Raw genomic sequence first — 24,246 nt, 5'->3', positions numbered from 1 at the left:
GACATCATCTCATGACGATGCTTGAGCAAGCTAAGCCGACTCTTCCCTCGGCCATTATCCAGAGTTCCAGTCGACAAGGTGCCCAGTAAACTCGATTTGCCTGACGTAGTGGGACCAGTAAGGGTCACTCTGAGTTGCGGAGCTTCCTCTGCTGGGCACGGCGACTTGCTGAGGCCCAGGGGTGGTACGATCTGTGCCGCTTGTTTTTGTCATGCTTTGGCCTGATCGTCTGTATTCTGTGTCCGAGATGTCAAGAAGGCCGAGGTAGGGGGTAATAAGCGCTTCTGCCACCCAAAGTTTCCCTTCCTTTGTAACGGGATTTGCTTCCTGGTCACCATCACGCACAGAAGACGCGACCTCCTCCCACTCACAATTTCCAACAACAACCATGCGAACCACATCTACTGTGCAGCCCAGACTTGCCGCCATGACACGCAGTGTGCTGATGCTTTCAGCCACCTCGTCCCTTGTCAAGCCAACCAACGTCCCGTCATCAGACACGCCTATTTCGTACAGTGCGCCTCTCGACTCCTCGAGCCCAGGAATCAGTGGTTCCAGTCTAATGGACGAGCTCGAGTCAATACTGTCATCTGGGAGCCTGGGCATTGACAATTCTTTGGAGCTAGTAGCGTGATATGGAGAGGATTGTTGGAGACGCCATAGCAACTGCGTTGTAAGATGCTTCAGTCTCTCCTGCCGAGGTAGGTTTCCTGATGCCGGCACGGTGAATATTGGTTGATTTGCGCCATGTACGCCTTGAGGGCAAACAGTCTGGGAGAATTTTTCGGGTTGCTTGGTAGTGCTCATGGACTTGAACGCTCTCCTAGGTCTTAGAAGTAGGTGAAGCTTATATTCCGTCGGCCCTTCCTGAGGCTCAGCTTGCAGCTTTTTGACGCCGTACTCAGGCAACGACCCTAAGTCTGCGGAGTCCCGCGATGGTCTGCTCAGTGCATTCGAGTCTTCAGGGGACAGCCAGGGAGAAGAAACCCGTGGGGGGTCTGGATCATATGTAAATATTGACGCCATTCGTTCCCTCCAGTTGGTGGAAGTTGGAACGATGTACCTTCTTGGGATAAGCACCAAGCTTCGCTTGTCGGGCGTGTGGTTTTTGTCGTTGCCAGCGGTTCAGGTTCAATGAAAGCAATTGGACCGCGTGGATGACGAAGGGAATACTAGTTGGGAAAATATCATATCCATGTGGGATGCGCCCGCGACTGGATGGACGTCGATATGACGATGATTGAGCTAGTAGGATCCAAGTACGGGGAGTACCTGACCTGGTACTTACTCTGGGGGCTCCAAGTCAATCAAACAGGGGCAGGACGATTATTGACGGCTGGAATCATAATAGAGAGGCCGGCCGTAAAAGCATGTCGACTGGTGACTCACTAGCCACATCAATGTCCAATTCATGTTGCCACATCGATGTGATTGCTGCGCAGTGCGCCTATAAGCAAGCAGAGCTGCCCAGGTTTGACCTTGCAGCGTGCCCGAGTCACGCCGAGTGCTAGTTATCATATGAGATGGTAATAACCGGGCTTGTGCCCCTCCGCCCATCGAAACTGAAACGTTGAGGCGGAGACCCCGCGGCTTGGTGAAGTCAGGCGGCACACGAAACCGAACTGCAAACCGGTTGCTGCCTTTGCCCGTTGAAAGGTTCACACGTACACTGTACGTGGTGCCCAGCAATGCAGACCAGACTCTCCAGTGCTATTTGAGCCTCTTGCCACTTTTCGTGCACAATGGGGCTGAGCGATTAAGATCCATGTCTGGAGGCCGGCCTGAAGACGGGGAGGGTCTGCTGGTGTAGCCTTCGTAACCCCGTGCCTAATTTTAACCGTCCTTGACTGCCAATGTTTCTGCAACGTTCAGCCTGTGCTCCGTGTCGGCGCCGGGTATTGCTACTTCTAAGTAAGTACTTTGACTGTTTTCTTCCAGCGCAAGTGGTCACCAGGTAGGTACCTAGGTACTTAAGTTCTTTCTTACTTAACTAAGTATCTAGGTACCTACTTCTTAAGTAAGCACTACCTCGCGCACAGCCCCTATCTCGATGGACAGCAGAACCACCATTAGACGGGATAAAATTGTCATAGAAAATAAGAATAAAAATTATATGCTGATAAATATAATAGTTGTAGCCCGTCTTGTCAAGTTGTCGTAGCTGATAGAGTTGATGACAGTGAGCAGAATCGACCACCGCGCGCGATTAGGTTCCAAGTAGTACCCAGGTCGCTCAATAATAGGTACAGTTTTAGAGATTGTAAATTACAAGTACGGAGTACCTCTGTACTTACTTGAGTACCTAAGTAGGTACCTAGGTACTCAAGTAGGTACGGAGTACTCAAGTACCTATTCTCAAGTAAGTACCTAAGTACTTAAGGTACCTACCTACTTAAGTACCTAGGTAGGTGTTTAGTTGTCTCTTGCCTTCCCCTCTGTGGGCCTGCCCGCGGCCCTGAGCTGCAACAGCTCTCGCTTTAGCTTTAGTGCTGAAGTACTTAAGTTAGGTACCTACTTACTTAGGGTGTCAAGTCAGGCCAGGCCCAACACTTCCCGCTCCAGAACCCGGTTGGCCTCCTTTATATCGGCAGAGCACATCTCATTCCGCTACGAGCATCCAAAAGCAAACGTCCTCTGCTGTCGACGCATTCGAAACCTTTTCTTGTTTCTCGCTTTCAGCACAGTACTTCATACTATGGTAAGATTTGGGTTCGGAAAGAAGGGAGACGATGGCGACCGCAGGAACTCGTCACAGTCCGCCCAGTCGGAGAACCCCTATGCCCAACAGGAGGCCAACGACCCCTACGCCGACAGCGCCAAATATGCGAACATGACCCCATATCACCAGGCTCGAGCCGGTCTCACTACCGGTCTGCAGCATACTCCCTCTTCCAACGGGCAAGGAGGACGACCCACCGGGAGATATGATTCCGGTAATTCAAATCAAGTATCACACAACACTCACGGCGCTCTTTCATCTACAGGCTATGGCGCCGACCGATACGGATCTGCCGGCGGATATGGATCAGATCGATACAATAGTCCAGCTGGTGGCGACCGCGGCCCTGGCGGTAATGGTGGGTTTGGGCAGTCCAACAATGAGCGCGATGGGAATCGCGAGGCTCCTTTTGCTGGAACGCCGAGCCATCAACCTTTGGATCAGCAACCACCACCGCTTTCAGGGGCAACCTCCTACGGACAGTCCGTCACAGAGAGCAATACGTACGGTGGTGGTTATGGCGAGCAGAGAGAGCTTACGGCTGAGGAGCAGGAGGAAGCAGAGTACCAGTCTATCCTGGCTCAGAAGCGTCAGATTCAGCAGGAGAGTGTCTCATCGGTGAATCGCTCTGTTCAGACGGCGAGGCGAGCAAACGAGCTCGGACAGGCAACTCTAGCACGCCTGGGCGTCCAAGGTGAACGGCTACAGAATACAGAGAGGAATCTCGATCTCGCAGCGACCCAAAATAAAGTCGCCCAGGATAGGGCTGCAGAATTAAAGACGCTCAATCGAAGCATGTTTGCAGTTCATGTCGGAAATCCTTTCACCTCTAAGCAACGACAACAGAGAGCGGACGAGGAGGTATTGAACAGACACCGAGCAGAAAGAGACCAAAAAGAGGCAACCCGTCGTGAAGGATATGCCGCTAACCAGCGAATGGAGTCCGCTTTCAAAGAAATCAACGCAGCTGAATCCCGGGCTCGTCCTCAGACTCGAAAGAAGGACTATGGCAAGTTCGTCTTAGATGAAGAGGACGAAGAGAGCAGATTACAAGGGATGAGAGCTGAAGACGAGATCGAGGATAGACTGGGTGAACTCGGTCAGGAGGTATCAAATATGAATTTGATTGGACGAGCCATCGGCAGAGAGGTTGAGGCTCAAAACAAACAGATCGATAGAATCATGTCCAAGGTAAGAACAACAACTCAAGTCTGCAGCTAGCCTTTGACTCTACTAACCCATGTCTGCAGAGCGATGCTGTCGACGATGCTACAAGGATGAACCGAGAGCGTCTAGCTCGCATAAAGTAAAACTGTCGAATAAGGTACACCAGTTGATTTCGGGACAGATAGAATACATAACTTTGATGCACGTAGTTACTGTCCAGCATTGCTTTCAGTATAATTTTCCACCTGAAGTTGCCTTGCCTGTTTCCCCCCCATCTGTTCAGTGCAGCTTTAGCGAACAGATCATTCGTCCATTAGATGATGATTCGTGTTGCTGTTCTGCGATGCGTGGGCTCTATGTACACCATGTAAACACTACCTATTAAGTCATTTTCATGGGTACCAATGCCCGCCATCTGGACATGGAGTTGCTCGGCCCTAGATTCCTGGCAAACGTGAACATGAAGAGAACACGTGCACATTCTGGAGGGTGCCAGTCTGGTTTTCGCATGCATTATGAATAAGGCCCAGTACTCCGTACTAGCATCTGAAATGATAAATTGATTTTGCGGGGCTGTGTGGTCTCGATGTCCCTAGTGGGGCCAGCGACAACAAAAGGTGAAGCTACGTGCCTCGTAGGGGAAAAAATTTGACATCGAGGAGGTACACCAGCACGTCTCTCATAAACAGCGATCACGGCATGCACCCAAGAATCCAGCCCAAGCCGTTGTCACGATGCCGCCCGAAAATACTACGCAGCGGCCGACCAAGCGGCGGAAAACCCGGGCGTCTTCAGATGCACTCAGCATCGGTGGTAAAATCATACCTCTAGACGGTTATCTCTCGCCGTCAAACAAAAAGGCCGATGTAAAGCCTGGACAGCTACCCGAGCCCGAGATTATCGCAGATCACGAAACAAAAGCCATTTCTCCCACCGAAAAACGGAAAAGGCACCATGAAACAAAGTTGTCTTCGGCTCAGGGAAGTGAAGACACAGCTTTACTAAAGACCCGCCGGGAGCTACCTATATGGCAATATCGTCAACATATTCAGGAGGCTCTACTTGGTCACAAGAACGAAGTGCTCATTCTAGTCGGCGAAACTGGTTCAGGTAAAAGCACACAAGTTCCACAATTCCTATACCGACAGTACTGGTGCAAACGTCGCAAAGTCAAAGTTCCAAGTCCCGAAAATGAAATTTATGTTGGCGGTTGTATTGCCATCACACAACCTAGAAGGGTGGCTGCTACTACTCTGGCTTACAGAGTGTCTCAAGAAGCAGGAACTCCTCTTGTGAAAGGGAGAACAGAGGGTCTCGTTGGCTACTCTGTTCGATTCGACCATCAAGTCCCGAGGGGTACCAAGATCAAATTTCTCACAGAGGGAACACTTCTTCAAGAGCTTCTCAGAGATCCTTATCTAAGGCGGTATAGTGCCGTTATCATCGACGAAATTCATGAGAGAAGTGTGGATGTGGACCTCCTGGTAGGCTTTCTGAAACAGATTCTTTCTTCTGACCAGAAAATGCGAGGTGGTGTTCCGCTGAAAGTTGTCATTATGAGCGCCACAGCGGATGTGGATGTTATTCAGTCATTCTTCAATGACTCATCAAAGAATTCCGACAAAACTGCAGTCAAGGTCCTTCGCATCGAAGGCCGCCATTTCCCTGTGGAAGTCGCCTACGAAGCTCAGCCAGTGTCCGACATTCAAGATTCGCTCGTTCAGCGAATATTTAAAATACACACGGAGGAGCCTCTGCCAGGAGATATTTTAGCGTTTCTGACAGGTCAAGAAGAAATCGAATCCACCCAGAAGCTGATCGAGGAATATGGGTCTACTTTGGCTTCAAATGTGCCCAAAGTTAAAGTCTTTCCCTTATATGGCCAGTTATCCATCGATGGTCAACGAGAGGCGTTTCTTCCGGCTCGCAGTAAATTTACGAGAAAGATTGTCCTCGCCACGAACATCGCAGAAACTTCAGTCACCGTTCCCGGAGTTCGATACGTTGTCGACAGTGGGAAAGCTAAGATCAAGCAATACCGACCAAGACTAGGCATGGAGTCCCTGTTGGCGAAACCCATCTCCAAATCTTCTGCTGTTCAGCGTACTGGTCGAGCTGGGCGCGAGGCTCCAGGGAAATGCTTCAGGCTCTACACGGAAAAAGCGTTTGATGCACTTCAAGAGGCTGATCTTCCGGAGATACTACGAAATGATGTGCTTGGTGCTGTTTTGACGATGAAGGCGCGCGGTATTCAAGATGTCCTTTCCTTCCCGTTGATAGATGCCCCCGAAGCTGAGGCACTCGAGAAAGCACTCCTAAATTTGCACTACCTTGGTGCTTTAGACGACGAGGGATGTATTACGTCGGCAGGAGAGAAAATGGCGCGCTTGCCAATCCCACCCGCACTGGGCGCGGTACTGCTGGCGGCTGAGAAACCAGAGTTTGACTGCGTACTCGAAGTCATCGATATTATATCTTGCATCACCTCTGGAGAAGACATATTCCTACAAGTACAGTCGGAGGAAGGCCAGGAAGAGATGGAGATTTCTCGAAAAGAGGTACAACGACGTGAGGGTGACTTGATTACTTACCTGACGACTATGCAACAATACTGTTCTGAAAATGCCAACAGGACTGAGTGGTGTAGGCAGAAGAAGATCAACATGCGGAACATGAAGCAGGCCTTGAACATCCGGAGACAATTACGGGGTATTTGCCTAAAAGAGAGAATACTGAGCGAGTCTCCTTTACCTGATCCTCAGCTATATACGCCGCTTAGCCCTGAGAGGGCTGAGGCAGTGCTACGGTGCTTCCTTCGAGGATACGCCTTGAAGACAGCAATGCTGGCCCCTGATGCTAGTTACGTCACTGTTTATGGGAAACACGTGGTAGCTACCCACCCGGCAAGCGTGTTACATGGACAGAAAAAGGAGGCAATTATGTTTCTGGATCACGTATACACCAATAAAAATTATGTCAAAAAAGTCAGTGCAATACGCGCAACATGGATCGAGGAAGCACTGCAGAGATAAGCTGAAACTTTACTGCAACAGATGGAAGAGCTTACGAGTGCATTTTGACGTTGTTCACTTGTCAAGGATTCTCTGCATTACTTCATCTAGCGTGATATACAGTACAACATAGCAAGCACGGTGTTATCAGATTACACATGGCTTCTGACCTGTGCAAATCATATTTCCGACGAACTACCGTTGCTACGGTTTTGTATCGCCTGCATCAATTGGTAGAGTTGATGAATCTGCTCGTCTGTGACGTGGAGCATGAGATTGTTAGCAGAAGAAATAAAATTACAATAATTGAAGGGTCATTCAGAGATCAGTCTTTGCAACACAACACCAGATTCAGATGTTGAGACGATGTGATTGATGCCCCCGACAAAGTTAGACTCACCACTCATTTTTTGGAGTCTTCCTTGATCAATTTTTTCACCAACCCAAGAATCGCCCTCAATTTTTTGGGCATATGTCTGCCATTCAGTAAGAAATCCAATCTACTACCGCGTTAACCACCAACAATCCATGACTGAGGGGCACCACTAGCCTGTAAAGGGCTTCTTGGATTGCCAGGGTGCTCACCAGATGAGCCGGGTTGTCAACCTTGCGATGGAGTCTGAACTCGGCCTTGATGTACTCATCACCCAATACACGCATATCAGCCGGCAGGTGCTTCCTATGTGCTCGCAAAAGTCGCCTGTACAGAGGAATTGGTGGCAGAAGGGCGGTGTTTGTTTGTCGCAGGCTGGTTTGTGTCGACGCAGTTGCCCGCCGAGCAATAGACGAATACATGACTGCGAGGTCTGAAAAGGTCAGCGGCGAAAAAACATGTGACCGCTGACGATGGTGTTCGCAGCTCGATCTTTGACGAATACTCTCATCTCAAGACTCTTTCCAAAGGGCTCAGTTGGTCCTCACTTGTGACCGAAGTGCTGTGCACCCCGAGCGATGAGGCCGGTCTGTCCGCTATTCCAGCCAACTTATTGTAGGGGGAACAAAGTCCTCGCAAGCTGGAGGCGGCGGGTAGCAGGAGAACGGAGAGGTTGAGGCTACCGAGAAAGCAAGCCAGCTAGTCAACGCTGAAGTTGACCAAGCCGATAGATAAAACCCGCCCCACATCCAGTCAGCGACCACTTGTGCCAAAAATAAACGGAGGGGAGGGATCTTTGACCGGATTGATGCTGATTCCAGAATCGAAAATGTCCTTTTCGTTCGAGTTCTCGGGAGATGACATAGACGCGGGCAAGACAGATGAGGGTTCGGCCTCACTGAAGGAAAATGTGCAGCAACAGCGTCCGCAGCCTGCAGCAAAGACGACCGCTTTCCCCGTCCAGGGAAAACCACAGCTTCCACCAACAAAACATGACCTCAGAAGGATGCTGTCCAGCATGCCGTCCAAGATTGCTTACAGCCTGCTGGATATACCGCTTGACAGTGGTGAAACCATACAGCTTCCTCGAAGAGAGCTATGGGATGTCAGGGTACAACTCATGGCTGAAGAGGAAGATGACACAGCACATCCAGGCGAAGGGTTGGGCGATCGAGACGTCAAGACTGGTGTTTATGAAGGTGGGTTTAAAAGCTGGGAGAGCAGCGTCGATCTGGTCAAGGTCCTGGCCACCCAGAGTCATCCGGCATCCTATTCCAATTCGCGATCCGCTCGTATCATCGAGGTATGTTCTCGACCAATTTGTCTTTTCGGATAGCTGCCTCTCTGCGCAGTTTGATATCCAACTTTCCCCTCATTTGGAGGAGACTTATCTGCCACAACGGAGAAAGTATGCGCCTACCAGTCACTGACGTGGCCATATTCCATAGCTCGGCTGCGGGACTGGTCTCCCGTCTCTAGCCATGTTCCAATGGGCCATGTCCCTACAGTCCTCACCATCAAATCGACAGTACAGCTTTGTTCTCGCCGACTACAATCCATCGGTGCTACAGCTTGTCACGTTGCCAAACTTTATTCTTACTTGGGCACTACACCACCGGCAGAGTCTCGCCGGGCTGCAGGACGCCTTCTCAGTCGATGGTGAGCTCGAATTATCACCAGCCATCCTCGAGGGATTCGAGACATATCTGCGCACGCACGGTATGGAACTTTTGATTCTGTCGGGCGGTTGGTCAGCCGAATTTGTCGAGTTGCTCTATTCCACTGCGAGTCATGTAGCTGCCGCTTCGCCGGAACTATCTCCCGTTTCTATATTATTGGGCGCCGAAACCATTTATTCGCCGTTTGCCCTCCAGTTGTTCACGGAGACAGTGTTGGTTATTCTAGAGCGAGAAAGGCTCCTTTTCGGGTCACAAGCCTCGGCATGGGTGGCAGCCAAAAGATTGTACTTTGGGGTTGGTGGCTCCCTGGACGACTTTGTAGACAAGATTCGAGAAGGCGGTGCAATAGTTACCAAGATAAGAGAAGAAGCGGATGGGGTCAGACGCGGGATTGTTCGCTGTATATTGGCTTCGGCATAATAATGCCTTCATATCCAACCCTTGACTAGTACCAGGCCCCCCATAGAATGCTTTTTGCCAAGACACATCATGAAACCCATGTGAGATCCAGGAGTTTGATTTGTTTCTGAGAATGGTTGGAGATTTACGGAGTTGAAAGGGAAAAATAAAAGACGGGACATATACATGCTCTTCCCAATCGCCAAACCAAATTCCCTCATGCGTCATGATCAAATAGGCGATACATTGAAAACCGTCTTTGTAAAATCACGCTCAAAACGCCCTTCCCTGTCTATCCGGACTCGACGACCAGCGGAGTTATTTTGCTTTGCGCTGAAATTTTTCGGCACAAACCGGACAGTACCAAGTACCATTGGGTTCGCTTTTCAGTCCGACACAAGACCAATGAAACCACTCATAAGGGCAGTTATCGTTGTCACAAGCGACCATATCGCCATAGCTTACATTATGGCACAGGCAATACTTCTTGTCATCGCCGCCCTCTTCGTCATCATCGTCAGCATCTCCAATCGGTTCGTCCCCATCGGCATCCTTGCCATCGCCCATGGGCGTTCCCCTTGATCGACCATCCACCATTTCCTCTTCTTCGCCGCTCAGGCTTTCTGCTTCAGATAAATCGCTGTCTGCGGTGGAAGCTGGCGAATTTCGCGCCGAAGCTTTTTTCACACGTGATAGGGAGGATTTGTTGGGTGGTTTCTTTCGTGACGCCGCAGTCGGCGTGCCCCGGCGGCTGCCAGCGTTTGAGCCGGCCTTGACAGAGGTAGATCGAGGTCCTGCACTGCCAGCCCGTAAGACACCTGCGGCGCCTGAAGCAGATGCATTTTTTGGCGTCCCGGGACCAAGTGATGAATGCCTAGCCAGACAACTGGATGTGGTAGGAGCGTTACCTGGACCTGTATTTGCCCGAGGACCGCGCTTTGTCGCCGGGCCTGCCGAGCTTTCGCGTTGTCTGTTTAGGATGATACTGGCTGCTGGCGTGGCTGGGGCAGATGCAGAGTGTTGCGGTCCATTCGGTTGAGGCTGGGCAAGTCGAATGTGAGGGTGCGCAGGGAGTCTGGTAGTCGCGGGGTTGCTGTGAGTTGTAGTTATTGCAGCAGCCGAGGGGCCGGAGGCAGTAATATTTGCGGAAGGGTTGATGGCTCGGATCGACGGCGCAGTATGGTTTGCAGCGCTGGCGCGTAGTAGGGACGGCACTTCGTCGGGGTCCGTAAAACCTGGTTCAGCGCGGTCGTACAAGAGCTTGATTTGTATATCGATACTCCGTAGATGTTTGTCCATGGTCAACTGAAGCTTCTGTGTCAATGCGATCTTGTCCTGTGCGAGCCTGTCCGCCTTGGCGAAATTGTCACGAATCTGGGAACGTAGCAGCTCCTCTTTCGGATTAGGTTCGTGGCTGCCGTTGGACTTGATCCATTTTTGTATCTTGCCATCGCGGTCTTCTATCATACGGATGCATTCGTTGTATTGGCGGTCTTTGTCGGCGATCTCTTCATGCATGAAGCGAATTTCTTCGGGAAGGTTCTGGACGCGGTTGATCCAGTCGTCCAGGATCAAGCCTGGGTCCAGAGGTTCGGCTTGGGGCATCCTCTTGACAAAATCAATGGAGAGATCGTCTCTAGGCATGATGTTAAGCCCGAGATACCTGACGCTGGGGACAAGCAAAAACCATGGACAAACTCTCTAGAAGAATTTAAAAGCAAACAAAAATCGGTCGAAATGGCTAAGCAAAGAAAAAGAGGGAAAGAAAATTAGCCCCTGCAGGCCCGGCACTAGCCACGCTACTCCTGCAAGACTGCGATGCGGTGGGCGCAAGTTTGAAATGAATAGAGAAGTAAAAGGTAAAGAATCAGAGAAAGGGGGCAAAAGGGGGGGGGGGTTGGGTTCCAAAGCAGTCAATGAATGTAATTGCGCCGACCAGAGAGAGGCATATAGATGAAAGCAAACAATGTGAAGGGTACTTGTAGGACGAAGGGGAAAGACAGTGGCAGTCTGGCGGCGGCTAGTGGCGGCCACTTCAAGAACGTCGACTTGTTGGTACTGACGCGACAAGAGTTGTGTGTGCTTGTGTGTATCCAGCATTGACGTGGCTCGCTCACGTTGTTCCCCACCTCCCCACCTTGATGAGAAGTCAAGCAGTGAGGACCAGTAAAGTTGCTGCCAGGGGCCTGGCCGACAACCAGACGACAGCGGCGAGGCGGCGACGATTGATGGACATCGGATATTCTCAGACGCACGTCGTCAGTCGCAGCAAGGTGCGGCGTCATACGTCTAGGGACACGAATCATGTCTCTAGTGAATGCGATAGAGGTACGGGCAAGGTGCAGCTGCCTGCATACTTACAAGTGAAGGAGATTCCAGTGGCAAACTGTGCAACGCGCGCGACAGTGTAGACCATGTAATGCATTGCATGGCCGAAGACACGAATGAATGACTGGGACTCACCTTAATCTGGCCTGCGACGGAAGGTCTGGTCGCCGAAAACTATAGCACAACCTACTTCCCCAGTTAGTGATGGTCGCATATGCACATACCTCTGGGGGAAAGGCGAGACGGCTCTATATGTCCGGTTGGAGTGAGGTCTGAAGTTTTGATAAAGGGTTGCAGCGTGGGAGTTAACGGCGCAACCTTCACGAGCCAGGCTGACAATGAACGCATGGCTCATGCATCATTGGCCCAGCTCAGCTCCCTCAGCCTCGGGCCGGTGAACGGGGTTCCAGGCTTCGGTTCTGTGCATGCAAAAAGTTGAGCTCGCACGCCACTGCCCGAACAGGCCTAGCGTAATGCACTCACGAAGCCCTGCTGGTTCATTGATCCTTCTCCTCTCCTGCACACACTCAGCACATTAGAGCCAAACAGCTCAATCTGCCAATCGTCCGTTCAACGAGTTTTCAATTGCTGTTCTAGCTTCCATCACACCTTTCTCGTATGCCAGTCTCGCAGGCGTCCGCTAAGGTAATGCTTCGTTTGATGCGGAGATAAGTCTTGCCAACGTGTCGCAGTGCAAGAAACTACTCCGGACAGCATTGTCCAAGGAGGCTGGCAGTATAAACTCTCACCATGGATATCAATCCTTACCGCTTTCGTGTGCCCAAACCGAACTACTTACCTCATAAGCTAGATATCGATAACGACGGTGTCATCGTCGAGGAGTACAGCAACACCCCACTAGGTCTGGCTAGCGAGATGGACAATGCCAAGTTTTACAATAAGTGCAAGCGACTTGCCGAAGAATCTGCAATAACCCGCCCAAAAGGATACAACGTATCATTTCATTGCAATCCTGACATGGAAAAACATCACTTTGGCATGACCCATCCGATGAAACCGTGGCGTCTCACCTTGTCCAAAAGTCTGATATACTCATACGGCATGTCCTTTGCTATGGACAACTATATTTCACGCGCGGCCACATACGAGGAGCTGGCCTCCTTTCATTCGACCGACTACCTTGACTTTCTTGGCACTGTTCTGCCGGAACCGGTTCCCCGAGACTTGGAAAACCAGAATCCCGATCTCAAGTTCAACCTCGGCGGTTCCGACTGTCCATTATTTGATGGCCTGTACGACTATTGCTCTCTATCAGCGGGTGGCGCTCTTGATGCAGCCAGGAAGATTACATCCAAGCAGTCCGACATTGCCATTGCCTGGGGTGGCGGTCTTCATCACGCAAAAAAGGCAGAGGCCTCTGGATTCTGCTATATCAACGATATTGTTATTGCCATTCTAGAGCTCCTGCGCTTCTACCCCCGGGTTCTGTACATCGACATCGATGTTCATCATGGTGACGGCGTAGAGGAGGCTTTCTTCTCTACTGATCGTGTTATGACTGTATCATTTCACAAGTATGATCCGCACAACTTCTTCCCAGGCACCGGTGCCCTAGATGACAACGGCCCTAAGAACGAGCATAATCCTGGAGCTCATCACGCTGTGAACGTGCCACTCAATGACGGCATCACTGATGAGCAATATGACATGCTCTTTAATTCAATAATTGGCAGAATTGTGGAAAAGTTCCGCCCAAGCGCCATTGTGCTTCAGTGCGGCGCAGATTCTCTTGCCGGTGACAGGCTTGGCCGCTTTAACCTTCAGGTCCAAGGCCACGGTGCATGCGTCAAATTTTGCAAGAAATTCGGGCTTCCTCTTATTCTTTTCGGCGGCGGGGGCTACACGCCTCGGAATGTCGCTCGTGCCTGGACCTACGAAACTAGTATTGCAGTAGGGTGTCAAGACAATATCAGCCCAGTTCTTCCCCAACACACCCCTTGGCGCGATCAGTTTAGGCAGGACACTCTCTTTCCTACACTCGAGCAAATATTGGGCGAGCCACGACAGAATCGCAATCCTCAGAAGCGCCTTCAAGAAATTGTGCAGCATATTTCTGAGCAACTGCGGTTCGTACAGGCTGCACCTAGCGTTCAAATGCATGTCATCCCTCCTGATCTTGGGGCTATCAGACAAGAGGTCGAGGAGAAACTAAAGGAAGAGAATGAAGAACGAAATGACGAAATACGGCGAGCCAGAGAAGCAGCAGTAGGAACGCCGATGGAAATCTGAGCGTCCGACGGATATGACGCACGCGGTATTCGACAAAGAGAATTGCCTCCACCAAGCGTTCGCAGGTTTGGCTCCGGATATGTAAGTCGATAAACAGGCATCAGTACCCCGGTACAGCCAAGGTTTGCTGGCTGGTAGGCGGTGTTGAAAGTCAAACGATATTCAGCCCTTTTTGCGGCATATTTTCAGTCTTGCGAGAACAATGAGTTAGGACGCAACCTTGAAGGGGCCACAAGGGCAGTTGTTCCTTTTTTGGTCTTTGTTGCGAGATCAAAGCCTGAAACGTATGCAGGATAAGATGAAAATGCTAAACGGCACAGTTCAACCTGCCAGAGTCGAGTGCCGAGTGCCTGGCTCAATGTACGTTATGGTCGGTATTGATCGTCACCATAAAAATATTCTCTCCATGGAAAGGGAGATTATGAGAGATGCCGCCAGCTTGCCCGAGTGTTGAAGTGCCTAGGTATTTGGGTCCCCAGGTACCTACTGGATAAACTGTTAGCGTCTTCCAATATATCAATTTCATTAGAACGTAAGGGAACTGCAAGTGCTCTGAAGCACTGTATAGAATCGATATATTCTTGGTAGCAAAGCATACGTCCAAGACATAGCCTATTGTAGAAAACCTAAACCAAGTACTGAAACCAAAGGCAGCTTGTCTGAATACCAGCTCAGCCGAGAACTAAAGATATGTACATCATGAGTGTCCTTGTGGCTTCTATCATTCAGCTACATCAATGTCCCTGGCTGAATTTATGTGGAGAAACATGTCTGCGATAATATTACTCCGATACTTGAACTAGCTACTCAATGTGTAACCACGAACTCCGCCCGGTTTACGAGATGTTTTCTGTATAGGCGATATCACGGTCCTTGCCAAGGTTGTGTTCATAGTGGTGTTGCTGCGCCAAATGGCTCAAACGCGTGCTGGGCAAACTCAACTGCATTGAAAGATACTACATAAAAGCATCGTATGAAAGAGCCAATAAAGAGCCAATGCCTTTTCCCAGGAGGCGCGTCCGGTAGCCTTGGGGGAATTTGACATCAAGAGCCCCGCCGCCTTTCACGTTTTGCCGCCCTGATTGGGCCACCATAAAATACCTACAGATCCCAGACGAATTCAAGTCCCAGCTACAACTAGACGACTTAGGAATATTTTAAATTCGCCCGCATTCATTGGAGCCTTGATGAAAATTATATGCACACGAAAATCCAAAAAAATGCATAGAAATCAGCCTATTGGCGTCAAAACTATACTGAGTTAGTAGTATAGAATAACAGCCTTGCCGCCGGGCTCCAATGAAGTCTGGGAGACGAGTTAGTTATGACAGCATGTAGTTCTTGCTAGGAATACGTACAGTGCAACCAGTGCTGCCGCCAATGAAATTTCCATCCTTGTAGCCGCACTCAGAGGTGACACTGCCAGTGACATTGACATTGAAATCAAGTTTTGCGCTGCTTGTTGGCGAGTTCTGAAAAACAGAAATGTACGAGACGCCCTTGTTATCGCGGCCAGCACCAATGATAATAGGAGCCCAGTTGCCGCATGACTTTTGGGCTGAGGGTTTGTCCTGATCGAGGGCACAATTCCAGAGACAGGCTTCCCTCGCGGTAAGGCCCTTTCTGTTGACGTAATACTGAGCTGAGGTGGGCTTGCCGTCCCAAGTGTAATAAAGTGATGCAATAGGATTGGTTAGCAAGACCTCTTCACCAGGTCCGGCCTCGGTGGGAATAGTCATGCTTTCAGTGCCAGGATAGTCGGTTCGACAGGTAGAGACAACTTCGGTCAGTTCGTTCCGGACAGAAATGTCGCCAGCACCAGGGGTGCAAAGCAGTCGATGGCTTTCACGGGTCAACTCGAGTTTTCCGTCACTATTGCAGAGAAGGCCGCCAAAAGACTCCCCTTTTTTGCCTTGCTCCTCTGGCCACTGAGTCTTCTGGTACCCCGCAGGACAGGCATAAGAGCACACTGATCCAGGTTCACAACCTTCACCAGAGACGGCAGTTCTGATGTTGGCGGGGTCAGCGATATTCTGAACACCACTCCATCCGCGATGTCCGAGGTAATCCAATGGGCGGGCACCATATTCAGAGGGAAAGTTGGAGCAACTAAAATTACCACTGGGAAACTCGGAATTCAGCCCTGTACCTCCTCCGCTGGGAGTGCTTGGTTTGAGGGCCTGCGTGCTCTTAGGGGGCGGAGACGGAGGCAGTGGCTGCGAGGTACTCGTAGACTTTGGCGGGGGAGCAATACTGCTAGGTTTTTCAAGGAATTGGGCACCGGAATTCTGAGCGCTGGTGGTCGCAGGCTTAGCAGGAGGGGGTGGAGGTACGCTGGGCGTGGTTTCGCCGATGACGACGAGACTACCTTTCTCCAAGCCAGCTTCTGCTTCTTCAGATGGCAGGAATTTGCCGTCGAGCTCGTAAACCGCCAACACGTTAGCGTTGGGCACCCGCTGTTCGTCCCCGGATGGATTATCCTTCTTGACAAGACGATGCAGGTGCTGGTGCTGGTGCGAATTGGCAGCGACGCTGATGGCCCAGGTGGCCGTAATGGCGAGATGGACTAGATTCCTCATTGCCGGTATCATTGAAAGAATCGTTCGAATCTTGTAATGCTTTCTAGTCAGTCTTGACCAACATTATCGAATGCGTTGTTCGGGGAAATCGACAGCCTAGCAGCAGCATGGCCACTGGTTTCACCGAAATCCCGCTGTTGCGGCAGATTGAAACAAACCTCGTGGATATTTGGCCGTTCTTGGAATCACAAAACTCGTGACAATTCAATTTGGACAAAAGTGCGTGATGAAGCAGTGAGCCAGAGATAAAGGAGTGTGGTGGAGAGTCGAGACTCTCCGTTGGAGCAGATGAAGGTGATGATGGCTGGTGAGGCAGGAGTCGAGATGGAAAGGGGAAGTCGAGGGGGACAGGAGCGATAGGGAGGTTCGGGCGAGAGAGAAGCACCTCAGTCAGTAACAACAAAGGTGCCCGGATCGGGTCGCACGAGCCACCACATAAACTACAAATTAGGTCGCGTATGGCCCCCGAGCCATACAAGAAGTACCAGACACAATACCTAGCGTCCAAATACCGCTAGCCCCTAAACGCGTCCGTAGTGGCAATTTCGATTGACGTATTCATACCCTGCTTATCTCCACCACGCTACTGGGGGTTGGGACGGCGGAGGGAGTAATTATCTTGACGGAGTGCTACAGAGCAACTGCTAATCGTGCCCGCCCCACTTTATGTGGTTCGGCTAGCAAAAGCCCTCACCACCAAAGGTGGTGCTCGACAGCAAGGCGGGCCGGACACCAAGGCGGGCCAATTTTCAACCTAATAACGCTATTAACCTCTTCGCCTATAATGTACACCCTTCTCGTCCCAAATTTCTAGTAGATCTAGTACAGAATCCAGACGCCATTTACGTGCCTTTTTAGCTGCTTCAAAAAACGTCCTCTTGGCGTGGTTGTGGCGCCTTTTGTCGGCTGCCTCAACAACCCGACGAGCAGTATTAAGGCGGTCATTCTCGTTTTGCTTGACTATCTCACGCGCGTTATCCACAGAAAGAACGCCACCAGTTTGTAGGGCGTGATATTTATGAGCTCTACGTCGCTGTGATAGTAATTGAGCTGCTTTTGTACGCCCAAGGTCTCTCTTCGTCTGTATAAGCTCAGTAGCTGCAATAAGAGAGCCGCGGATAAAACGACTGATATTGCGTGCAAACTCAGGCTCAAGGGATGTATCGTCTTCTAATACCTCCCCTAGCTTGTTGGCAACCTTATTTATCTGCCTGAGTGTTGTGGGCGTCTCAAAGTCGGAAGAGTTGTTGTGATATAACGGCGGCGGCGATGGTGTTGATGTGTAAATTGCAGCTCGTTGTTCAAGGGCCTCAATTACAGGCTGTGGATTGTAGGGTGAAATTCCAGTTTTTCGAAAGGCTGTGAGAATAGTAGTAGTCTTGAAAGCTTGTTTTCGTACAGCTTGAATGCAAGCAAGGAATTCAATCTTTGTAATATTCAACACGCCGTCTCGAACAATGATATCCAACGCCTTTGCATGATAATGCTTTAGTGGCTGAAATATCACAACATCAAGAGGTTGAAGGATGTGTGTAAGGTGCGAGGGCAACGCAAAGGGAATTATATCGTGCTGTTCGCAGTATTCAACGAATTCAATTGTATGGTGTGATCCGTGGCCATCTAGGATTAAAAGGCGATATCTGCCTATTGGCGTTGCAAATTCCTGAAAATGCTGTATCCAAGCAACTGCAATTTCGTCATTCGTAAAGCCGGTTGGTGAGACTGTTATTTTGGTATTAGCTTCAAGCTCCTTTATCCGATACCAGGACTCCATGTGTTTTTGCCCTGTAAGGATAAGAAAGGCAGGAATAACTTTGCCGCCAGCAGAAATGCATTCTATTGCTGTTGCAGTCTCCCTGTTTTCTGGCATTGAAAATAGATGCGCTCTTCTTCGCTTTGTAACAACTAAATGGTCCTTTCCCATTCCAATACGAAAGCCAGTCTCATCTATATTCCAGATATCTTCAGGAGGGACTCTTCGTTGAAGCTTCCAATGAATGAGTGACGACCTTTGATTTTTTTGATTTTTTTTTTAAAAAGGGCTGTAATATCTGGTTTTCTATACATGTCCTATTTTTATTTCCCGGTCTAGAAAAACAGTCAACAGATAATGCACCTCTTCATATGGCTCCCCTCCCGTCACCGCCAACAAATGCATACCTGTCGCGTCAACCATTCGCCGTTTCTCCTTCCAATCACGCCTTTGCAAAGACCTTTCTCGAGTTCATCAGGCGAACAGCAAGCATAAAGAGCATGCCGACAAAAGGCGCCACAACCACGCCAAGAGGACGTTTTTTGAAGCAGCTAAAAAGGCACGTAAATGGCGTCTGGATTCTGTACTAGATCTACTAGAAATTTGGGACGAGAAGGGTGTACATTATAGGCGAAGAGGTTAATAGCGTTATTAGGTTGAAAATTGGCCCGCCTTGGTGTCCGGCCCGCCTTGCTGTCGAGCACCACCTTTGGTGGTGAGGGCTTTTGCTAGCCGAACCACATAAAGTGGGGCGGGCACGATTAGTACTTGGACTAGTTACACATCGCCAAAAGGGGAGGTCCACTCGACCCGTTGTTGATGTGACGAACTGTTAGTATCCGTTAATATGTAATCCCGAGTGGCCAATGAGTTCAGGGGTTGGCGTGCGGAGAGTTGACCAGGGGGTCAACTTTGTATTGGAGAATTAACTGGGGCGCTCAGGCGCATTTGACATTTATTAAAATTGCAACAAAAATGGCTGCGACAACCTTTTTCCAAAATCTTTCCCCCCCTTGAATGTGCAAAGGTGCGTTAATTGTAGGTGACACGACTCGTTGCCACCCCTAGATATTACAGAGAATCGGGGTCGCGACGACCAAAGCACCTTCACACATTGAAAGGGGATGGATGAATATTTGCTGGATCCTGAGCGCGAACGTTTTACGATTAGTACTCTGCATAACTTGGTTTCCTTGGCATCTCAGACTGCATTGTAGTCCGAACGTACTTGCAGTGCACGGTCAGCATCGTCGCTCAACTCTGCGACGCGCAGCCGTCATCGGAGAAAATACACGTTAATACTTACTTCTTACTTAAGAAGTACTTAGTACAGTCGTGGTGACACTGGCGTCGAAAAGCAGTGGCAGTGAAATACCCTTCTTAAGTACCTAGGTAAGTACTTAAAGTAAGGAGTACTTGCTTAATTACCTAGGTACTTAGCTTGAATGTACCTAGGTACTTAACGTAGGTCGTTTTCTCAAGTAAGTACTTTAAGTACGTACTTAAGTATTAGGTGCAGGCAGCATTCAGAGCGCCAGCGTGCCCAGCTGGTCACAATCACAAACAGCCTTTACTCTGGTTCCTGGAGCTAGCCTCCTTTGGAAACTCTGCCGTGTCAGTGTCCTCCACACGGAACTTTCAACAGAGCGACATGAAACATTTGAGTAAGTATCCACCTAGTGCAGCCACCAGGGCCCCCTGGGCCCGGCCCAGTCTATATACGTACTTCTTAAGTACATGTCAATATTTATGCACGTAGGGCTCTGTGCCCATAGGTACGTACTTACGGAGTGCCTAGATACCACTTAACACAGACAGACGGGCTGACTCGGCAGCTATACCTGACTGGCTCTGATTGGTTGCCCATGGTTTACTAATACTACTTAAGAAGCATTGACCTATACTTGACCACTACTAATCTTGTGTCGCCACGGGCTCGCTCTAGGCCTTCTCAAATCCGCCCTTCATCAGATCTTGTACTTGTGAATAGCCTCTCCAGCCGTGGTATTTTTTCATAATCTGTTTGTATTGAGCTCTGTGTCGTCTTTACGGAGACGAGATCCTCCACACGATGAGCAGTTCCAGTTTCCCATCTCTGTATCCACTGTCCTTGCCGTGGCACCTAGCACCACACTGTGAGCCGTGTCCCGATTAAGCAAGGTCGTGTCGATCTTTGTAGGAAGGGGGCCTGAGTTGATGGGACTGTCCTTTAGGATAACAGGAGACTGCTGGCTGTGGCGGGCCTGCTGTTTCTTGGAAAATGATAAAGTCTCGTGTCGGAGCAGTCTTGCCAACGGCAACCGTGCATCAGTAATACGTAGTAGGCATTCCTCGGTGCTGCGCTCCACTGCGGATTGCTGGAAGCTACTGTTAGCAACTGCACTCTTTTGGTGTTTTTTCATCCGTTGAAGATTGACGAATTGAATACGGGTATGCAATTCGCAATGCCACTCTGCAGTGCCCACCCTTGCCTCGGCTTTCACTCTCTCGAGTTGAATTCTCGCACGCCGCATAGCACCTGAATCCCGAACCTACTCATATGTGAGTCGCCTACGCATAAGCGCTGGCGGTTTCGAGTCTAACACTGAGCAGTAGTTATAGTCAGTCACAAAATCATCGGCCACACACACACACACTTCTCCTTCGATATCCCCTCTTCCACTTGGAGAATTTCTACATATTTGATGTGACCGTTAATTGCTTTCTCACTCGCAGCGATTTTGTACGCCAATTATGTCCTTTTTTTTGGTATGTCGAAGGTCGGGTTTCATGTCCCCTATTGTCGCACGTTACGGCATGCCCATTAGCTGAATTGGGCATTTGGCCACGTAATCGAACGGAATTAGGATAATGCGCACGCGAATCGTAGACCCGAGCGCCCCTTTTTATCTCTTTTTTAGTGCGAAGGCTCTAGTGGTGTATCTGCAGGGATCATCAGCCAATTAAAAACTAGAAAATAAAAGATACTTAAATTCACACATAATTTCTACTAATAGAAGTCCTAAGAAGTCTAAGTTATAAAGAGCTACATCACATACATTGCAGCCCTAATATAATTAACAGGCTACCCGGCGGCGATTAAAGGCATTATTAGATAGAGCCTTGTGAGCAGCTCTATGAGTTTTGGTGTAGCTAGATTTTAGTTACTAATGTCACTTGAGGTCATCAGCCCAATGGATCTAGCGACCCGACCTGAGCCTTCGCATAAAAAAGGAGATAGAACGCACACATATTTTCTCTTTTGTATGCTTAGCTTAATTCAAGGCTTTTTCGTATCATCTACGTGAAATCTAGCTTCGGTGCCCCCGCTATCGTGTGACACCTATAGAGCAGCCTACCCTGCACCTACCACCATTAAAATTTCAATGTTGGCTGATTCTCGTACGGAGTAGGTTACAGACATACAGGGTGAGAGCGCCATTTTCCCCTACGATCTTGGGGTAAATCAAGAGAAGGAACTCGATTTCTGTAGCATGGTGATGAACTATCAAAGCGAAGCTCGCCTCATTGCTTGGGCAACGCTACCCCTAACTTATGACCTATAACTTGGTAGCTTCATGTCGTCAAACAACCCAACAATCGGCTCTTTAGCCGTTGACGCCGCGACTACCATCTCAATTGCCTGTGCCCGGTCGCGTGGACATTAGAAATCACGTCCCAAGAGCCTGCCTTATAGTAGATTTGGGTAGCCACCATCACGAGATGCTCATGGGTTGTAACGGGGATTCGGCCTAGCAGGGACGCCCTGAGAGCACCACGATGCTAAATACTTCAACACCTAGGAACCTACCAGGCACGTAGCTAATCGACCAACCAGAGTAAATAGCCTCGTGATAGTACTGAATAACAGCAACCTGTTGACGTATCGGAATAAAGAGAAGACATTGTGCCCAGCCGCACAAATGTCGCATTACCAAGGACATACATGGTGGAAGGAGATGCTCCCCGCGTCCGAATTACTTGTACCAGATGGAGCTCCCCTTAACAAACACACGGTGCCGTCCTTCCCGCGCACCGAACACAGTGCAAGAGCAAAGCCATTCAAGCTTCCTGTGTTTACATAACATCCCCCCAGGTCTGACTGAATGGATCGTCGAGTCTGAACTGACAAGGTGAACGAAGCGAATGGGACAGATATTCAATCCGCGATACCACAATCGCGTGGGTGTATACATGCTGCGATGTTATATTCGACTCTGTGAAAACGGCACGTCGCATTTCGCACACTCCGTTGTCCAGTGAGCCTTGCAATGTTCAGCCGGAAGTGTAGGTACATGGACACGGGCGACAGCGGTCTGACTCGAAATCAAGGCACCTGGCTCATGAGGATCATCGTTCGCCGAATATTACACCAAGGTGCTGTAAACGATACTGAGCCACATCCGGGATGGGGAGTCAAATCCTCAGTAGATGACGAGCGTGTCTGATGAAAGCGCAGATACAGTATTCTTCATCGTCTGTGCTCCACGCAGAGACTAGTACTCTGCATGACGTACCATTTGTCATAGGCATACGCAGCAGTTATCAGGATGATGCCAGAGGCGAGAGGATACCTATCAACGCTGGTACTCATTAGTTTCGTATACTAAAATGAGTCCAGCGGCATGGCTGAAAGGAGGATTGACCCGGTCGAGGCGCCCCAGCTTGAGAGGGAGAGAAGAACTATGAATTGAGCGACAACTTGGGGGACAAAATGTACGAGGCTATAATTGTCGTAATTACAATCTGAAAAAAAAAAAAGGTTAGCGAGCGACATATGTGGTCGACACCTTGGGTCAAGAAACACAAAATGTGAATGGAGCACCACACACAAGCCGGACTGACGTGACATCTGGTACTTCTTGGCACGTCCTGATCTGTGATGAAGTCGCGCTAGCGTTTGTTGGAGAAGCGGTCTGAGACAGCGGCTAGGCCATTTTGACCACATCAACAGGGCCTCGTCCGTGGTTAACATCTGGCTGCTTGTGGCATATGAGGCTGGCGATGAGAGATGCGCGCCTTATGTTTGCATGGCGGCTTAATGGTACGGCAGATGGCTTTGGAGGTAGACCGCTGGTGGGGGATAACTACCTTCGCGCGCGGCCCCTGTTTCTGAGGACTAGTGGGGTGAGACTATTAACGTGTATAATTGTAATAAGACTAAATCACAGTTATAGTATATCTATAATAGTATATATTAAGAGTTTTTGCTCTATATAGATATTATTAATATAAGTATAGTTAAATAACTATAAGCATAAAGTTTAGTAACTTAATTAGTAACTAAAATATTATATAAAAATAATATTATAATAAAATTACTATAATTATTATTAGTAGCAGACTTATAGCTATAAATAATTTAACTAACTACTAATTAATACTAGTATTAGTAGAGATTTTATCTTAGTAGTATTCTAAGCTTTTAAGAATACTAATTAACTAGGAAGACTTTTATTAGTAGCATTTTATAATAATATTTGTAATATTATTTAATATCTATAACTTTATATTTATTAGTAATAATACTTAGAGTCTTAATTCTTACTATAGTAGAATAATATAATAGTAAAAATTATAATAAACTAAAATTACTATTTTAATAGTAACTATAAAAGACTAATAATATAGCAGTAGTAAATATACTATAGTAAAGAAAGAAATTATTTTATTTTTAAGTTTATTTAAAGTTATATATTTACTTTATAAGTAAGATATACTATAGATATAAAGTAATACTAGCTTAGATATAATGCTATAGTACTTAAAGAGAAGTAGTTAAGATAAGTAGTACTTATAGTTACTATAAGTATAATTAATACTACTATTTAATATTAATTCTATTTTACTAAAGTAGAGCAACTAAATAGAATTATATAATATAGAACCTGCTTCTTATAAAGAGCTGCTAGAAAAAGCTTATATAGAATAAGTAGTAAAGCAGCTAAGCAGAGAGCTATAAGCTAAGCATAGAAACTAAATACTATACTATAAACTTAACGTTAATAT

General features: G+C 48.7%; 7 protein-coding genes across 7 annotated transcripts; 4 read left to right on the top strand and 3 right to left on the bottom strand.

Annotated features, from left to right (window-relative positions):
- Positions 1-54: 54 nt before the first annotated feature.
- On the bottom strand, positions 55-807 carry MAM_03707 (GTP-binding protein 2; the record flags this gene model as incomplete). Its single annotated transcript, XM_040822506.1, has 1 exon — positions 55-807. One exon carries the CDS (start codon positions 805-807, stop codon positions 55-57), a length of 753 nt encoding a protein of 250 aa, XP_040679649.1.
- Positions 808-2,695: 1,888 nt separating this feature from the next.
- Positions 2,696-4,029, top strand: MAM_03706 (Target SNARE coiled-coil domain protein; the record flags this gene model as incomplete). The annotated part of the gene is made up of 2 exons (XM_040822505.1): positions 2,696-3,910; positions 3,970-4,029. The coding sequence occupies 2 exons, from the start codon at positions 2,696-2,698 to the stop codon at positions 4,027-4,029; spliced, it is 1,275 nt and encodes a 424-aa protein (XP_040679648.1).
- A 591-nt stretch (positions 4,030-4,620) lies between these two features.
- MAM_03705 (Helicase-associated domain protein) lies at positions 4,621-6,918 on the top strand (the record flags this gene model as incomplete). Its single annotated transcript, XM_040822504.1, has 1 exon — positions 4,621-6,918. The coding sequence occupies one exon, from the start codon at positions 4,621-4,623 to the stop codon at positions 6,916-6,918; it is 2,298 nt and encodes a 765-aa protein (XP_040679647.1).
- A 1,181-nt stretch (positions 6,919-8,099) lies between these two features.
- On the top strand, positions 8,100-9,369 carry MAM_03704 (uncharacterized protein; the record flags this gene model as incomplete). Its single annotated transcript, XM_040822503.1, has 2 exons — positions 8,100-8,573; positions 8,719-9,369. 2 exons carry the CDS (start codon positions 8,100-8,102, stop codon positions 9,367-9,369), a joined length of 1,125 nt encoding a protein of 374 aa, XP_040679646.1.
- Positions 9,370-9,666: 297 nt separating this feature from the next.
- Positions 9,667-10,992, bottom strand: MAM_03703 (Zinc finger, FYVE/PHD-type; the record flags this gene model as incomplete). The annotated part of the gene is made up of 1 exon (XM_040822502.1): positions 9,667-10,992. One exon carries the CDS (start codon positions 10,990-10,992, stop codon positions 9,667-9,669), a length of 1,326 nt encoding a protein of 441 aa, XP_040679645.1.
- A 1,434-nt stretch (positions 10,993-12,426) lies between these two features.
- On the top strand, positions 12,427-13,926 carry MAM_03702 (histone deacetylase phd1; the record flags this gene model as incomplete). The annotated part of the gene is made up of 1 exon (XM_040822501.1): positions 12,427-13,926. The coding sequence occupies one exon, from the start codon at positions 12,427-12,429 to the stop codon at positions 13,924-13,926; it is 1,500 nt and encodes a 499-aa protein (XP_040679644.1).
- A 1,261-nt stretch (positions 13,927-15,187) lies between these two features.
- On the bottom strand, positions 15,188-16,505 carry MAM_03701 (SUN domain-containing protein; the record flags this gene model as incomplete). Its single annotated transcript, XM_040822500.1, has 2 exons — positions 15,188-15,232; positions 15,285-16,505. 2 exons carry the CDS (start codon positions 16,503-16,505, stop codon positions 15,188-15,190), a joined length of 1,266 nt encoding a protein of 421 aa, XP_040679643.1.
- Positions 16,506-24,246: the final 7,741 nt, after the last annotated feature.

Source organism: Metarhizium album (genome assembly GCF_000804445.1).
Source record: "Metarhizium album ARSEF 1941 chromosome Unknown scaffold_7, whole genome shotgun sequence".
NCBI lineage: Eukaryota > Fungi > Ascomycota > Sordariomycetes > Hypocreales > Clavicipitaceae > Metarhizium > Metarhizium album.
The sequence above is the reverse complement of the archived record's forward strand: the minus strand, read 5'-3'. Positions and strand labels throughout refer to the sequence as shown.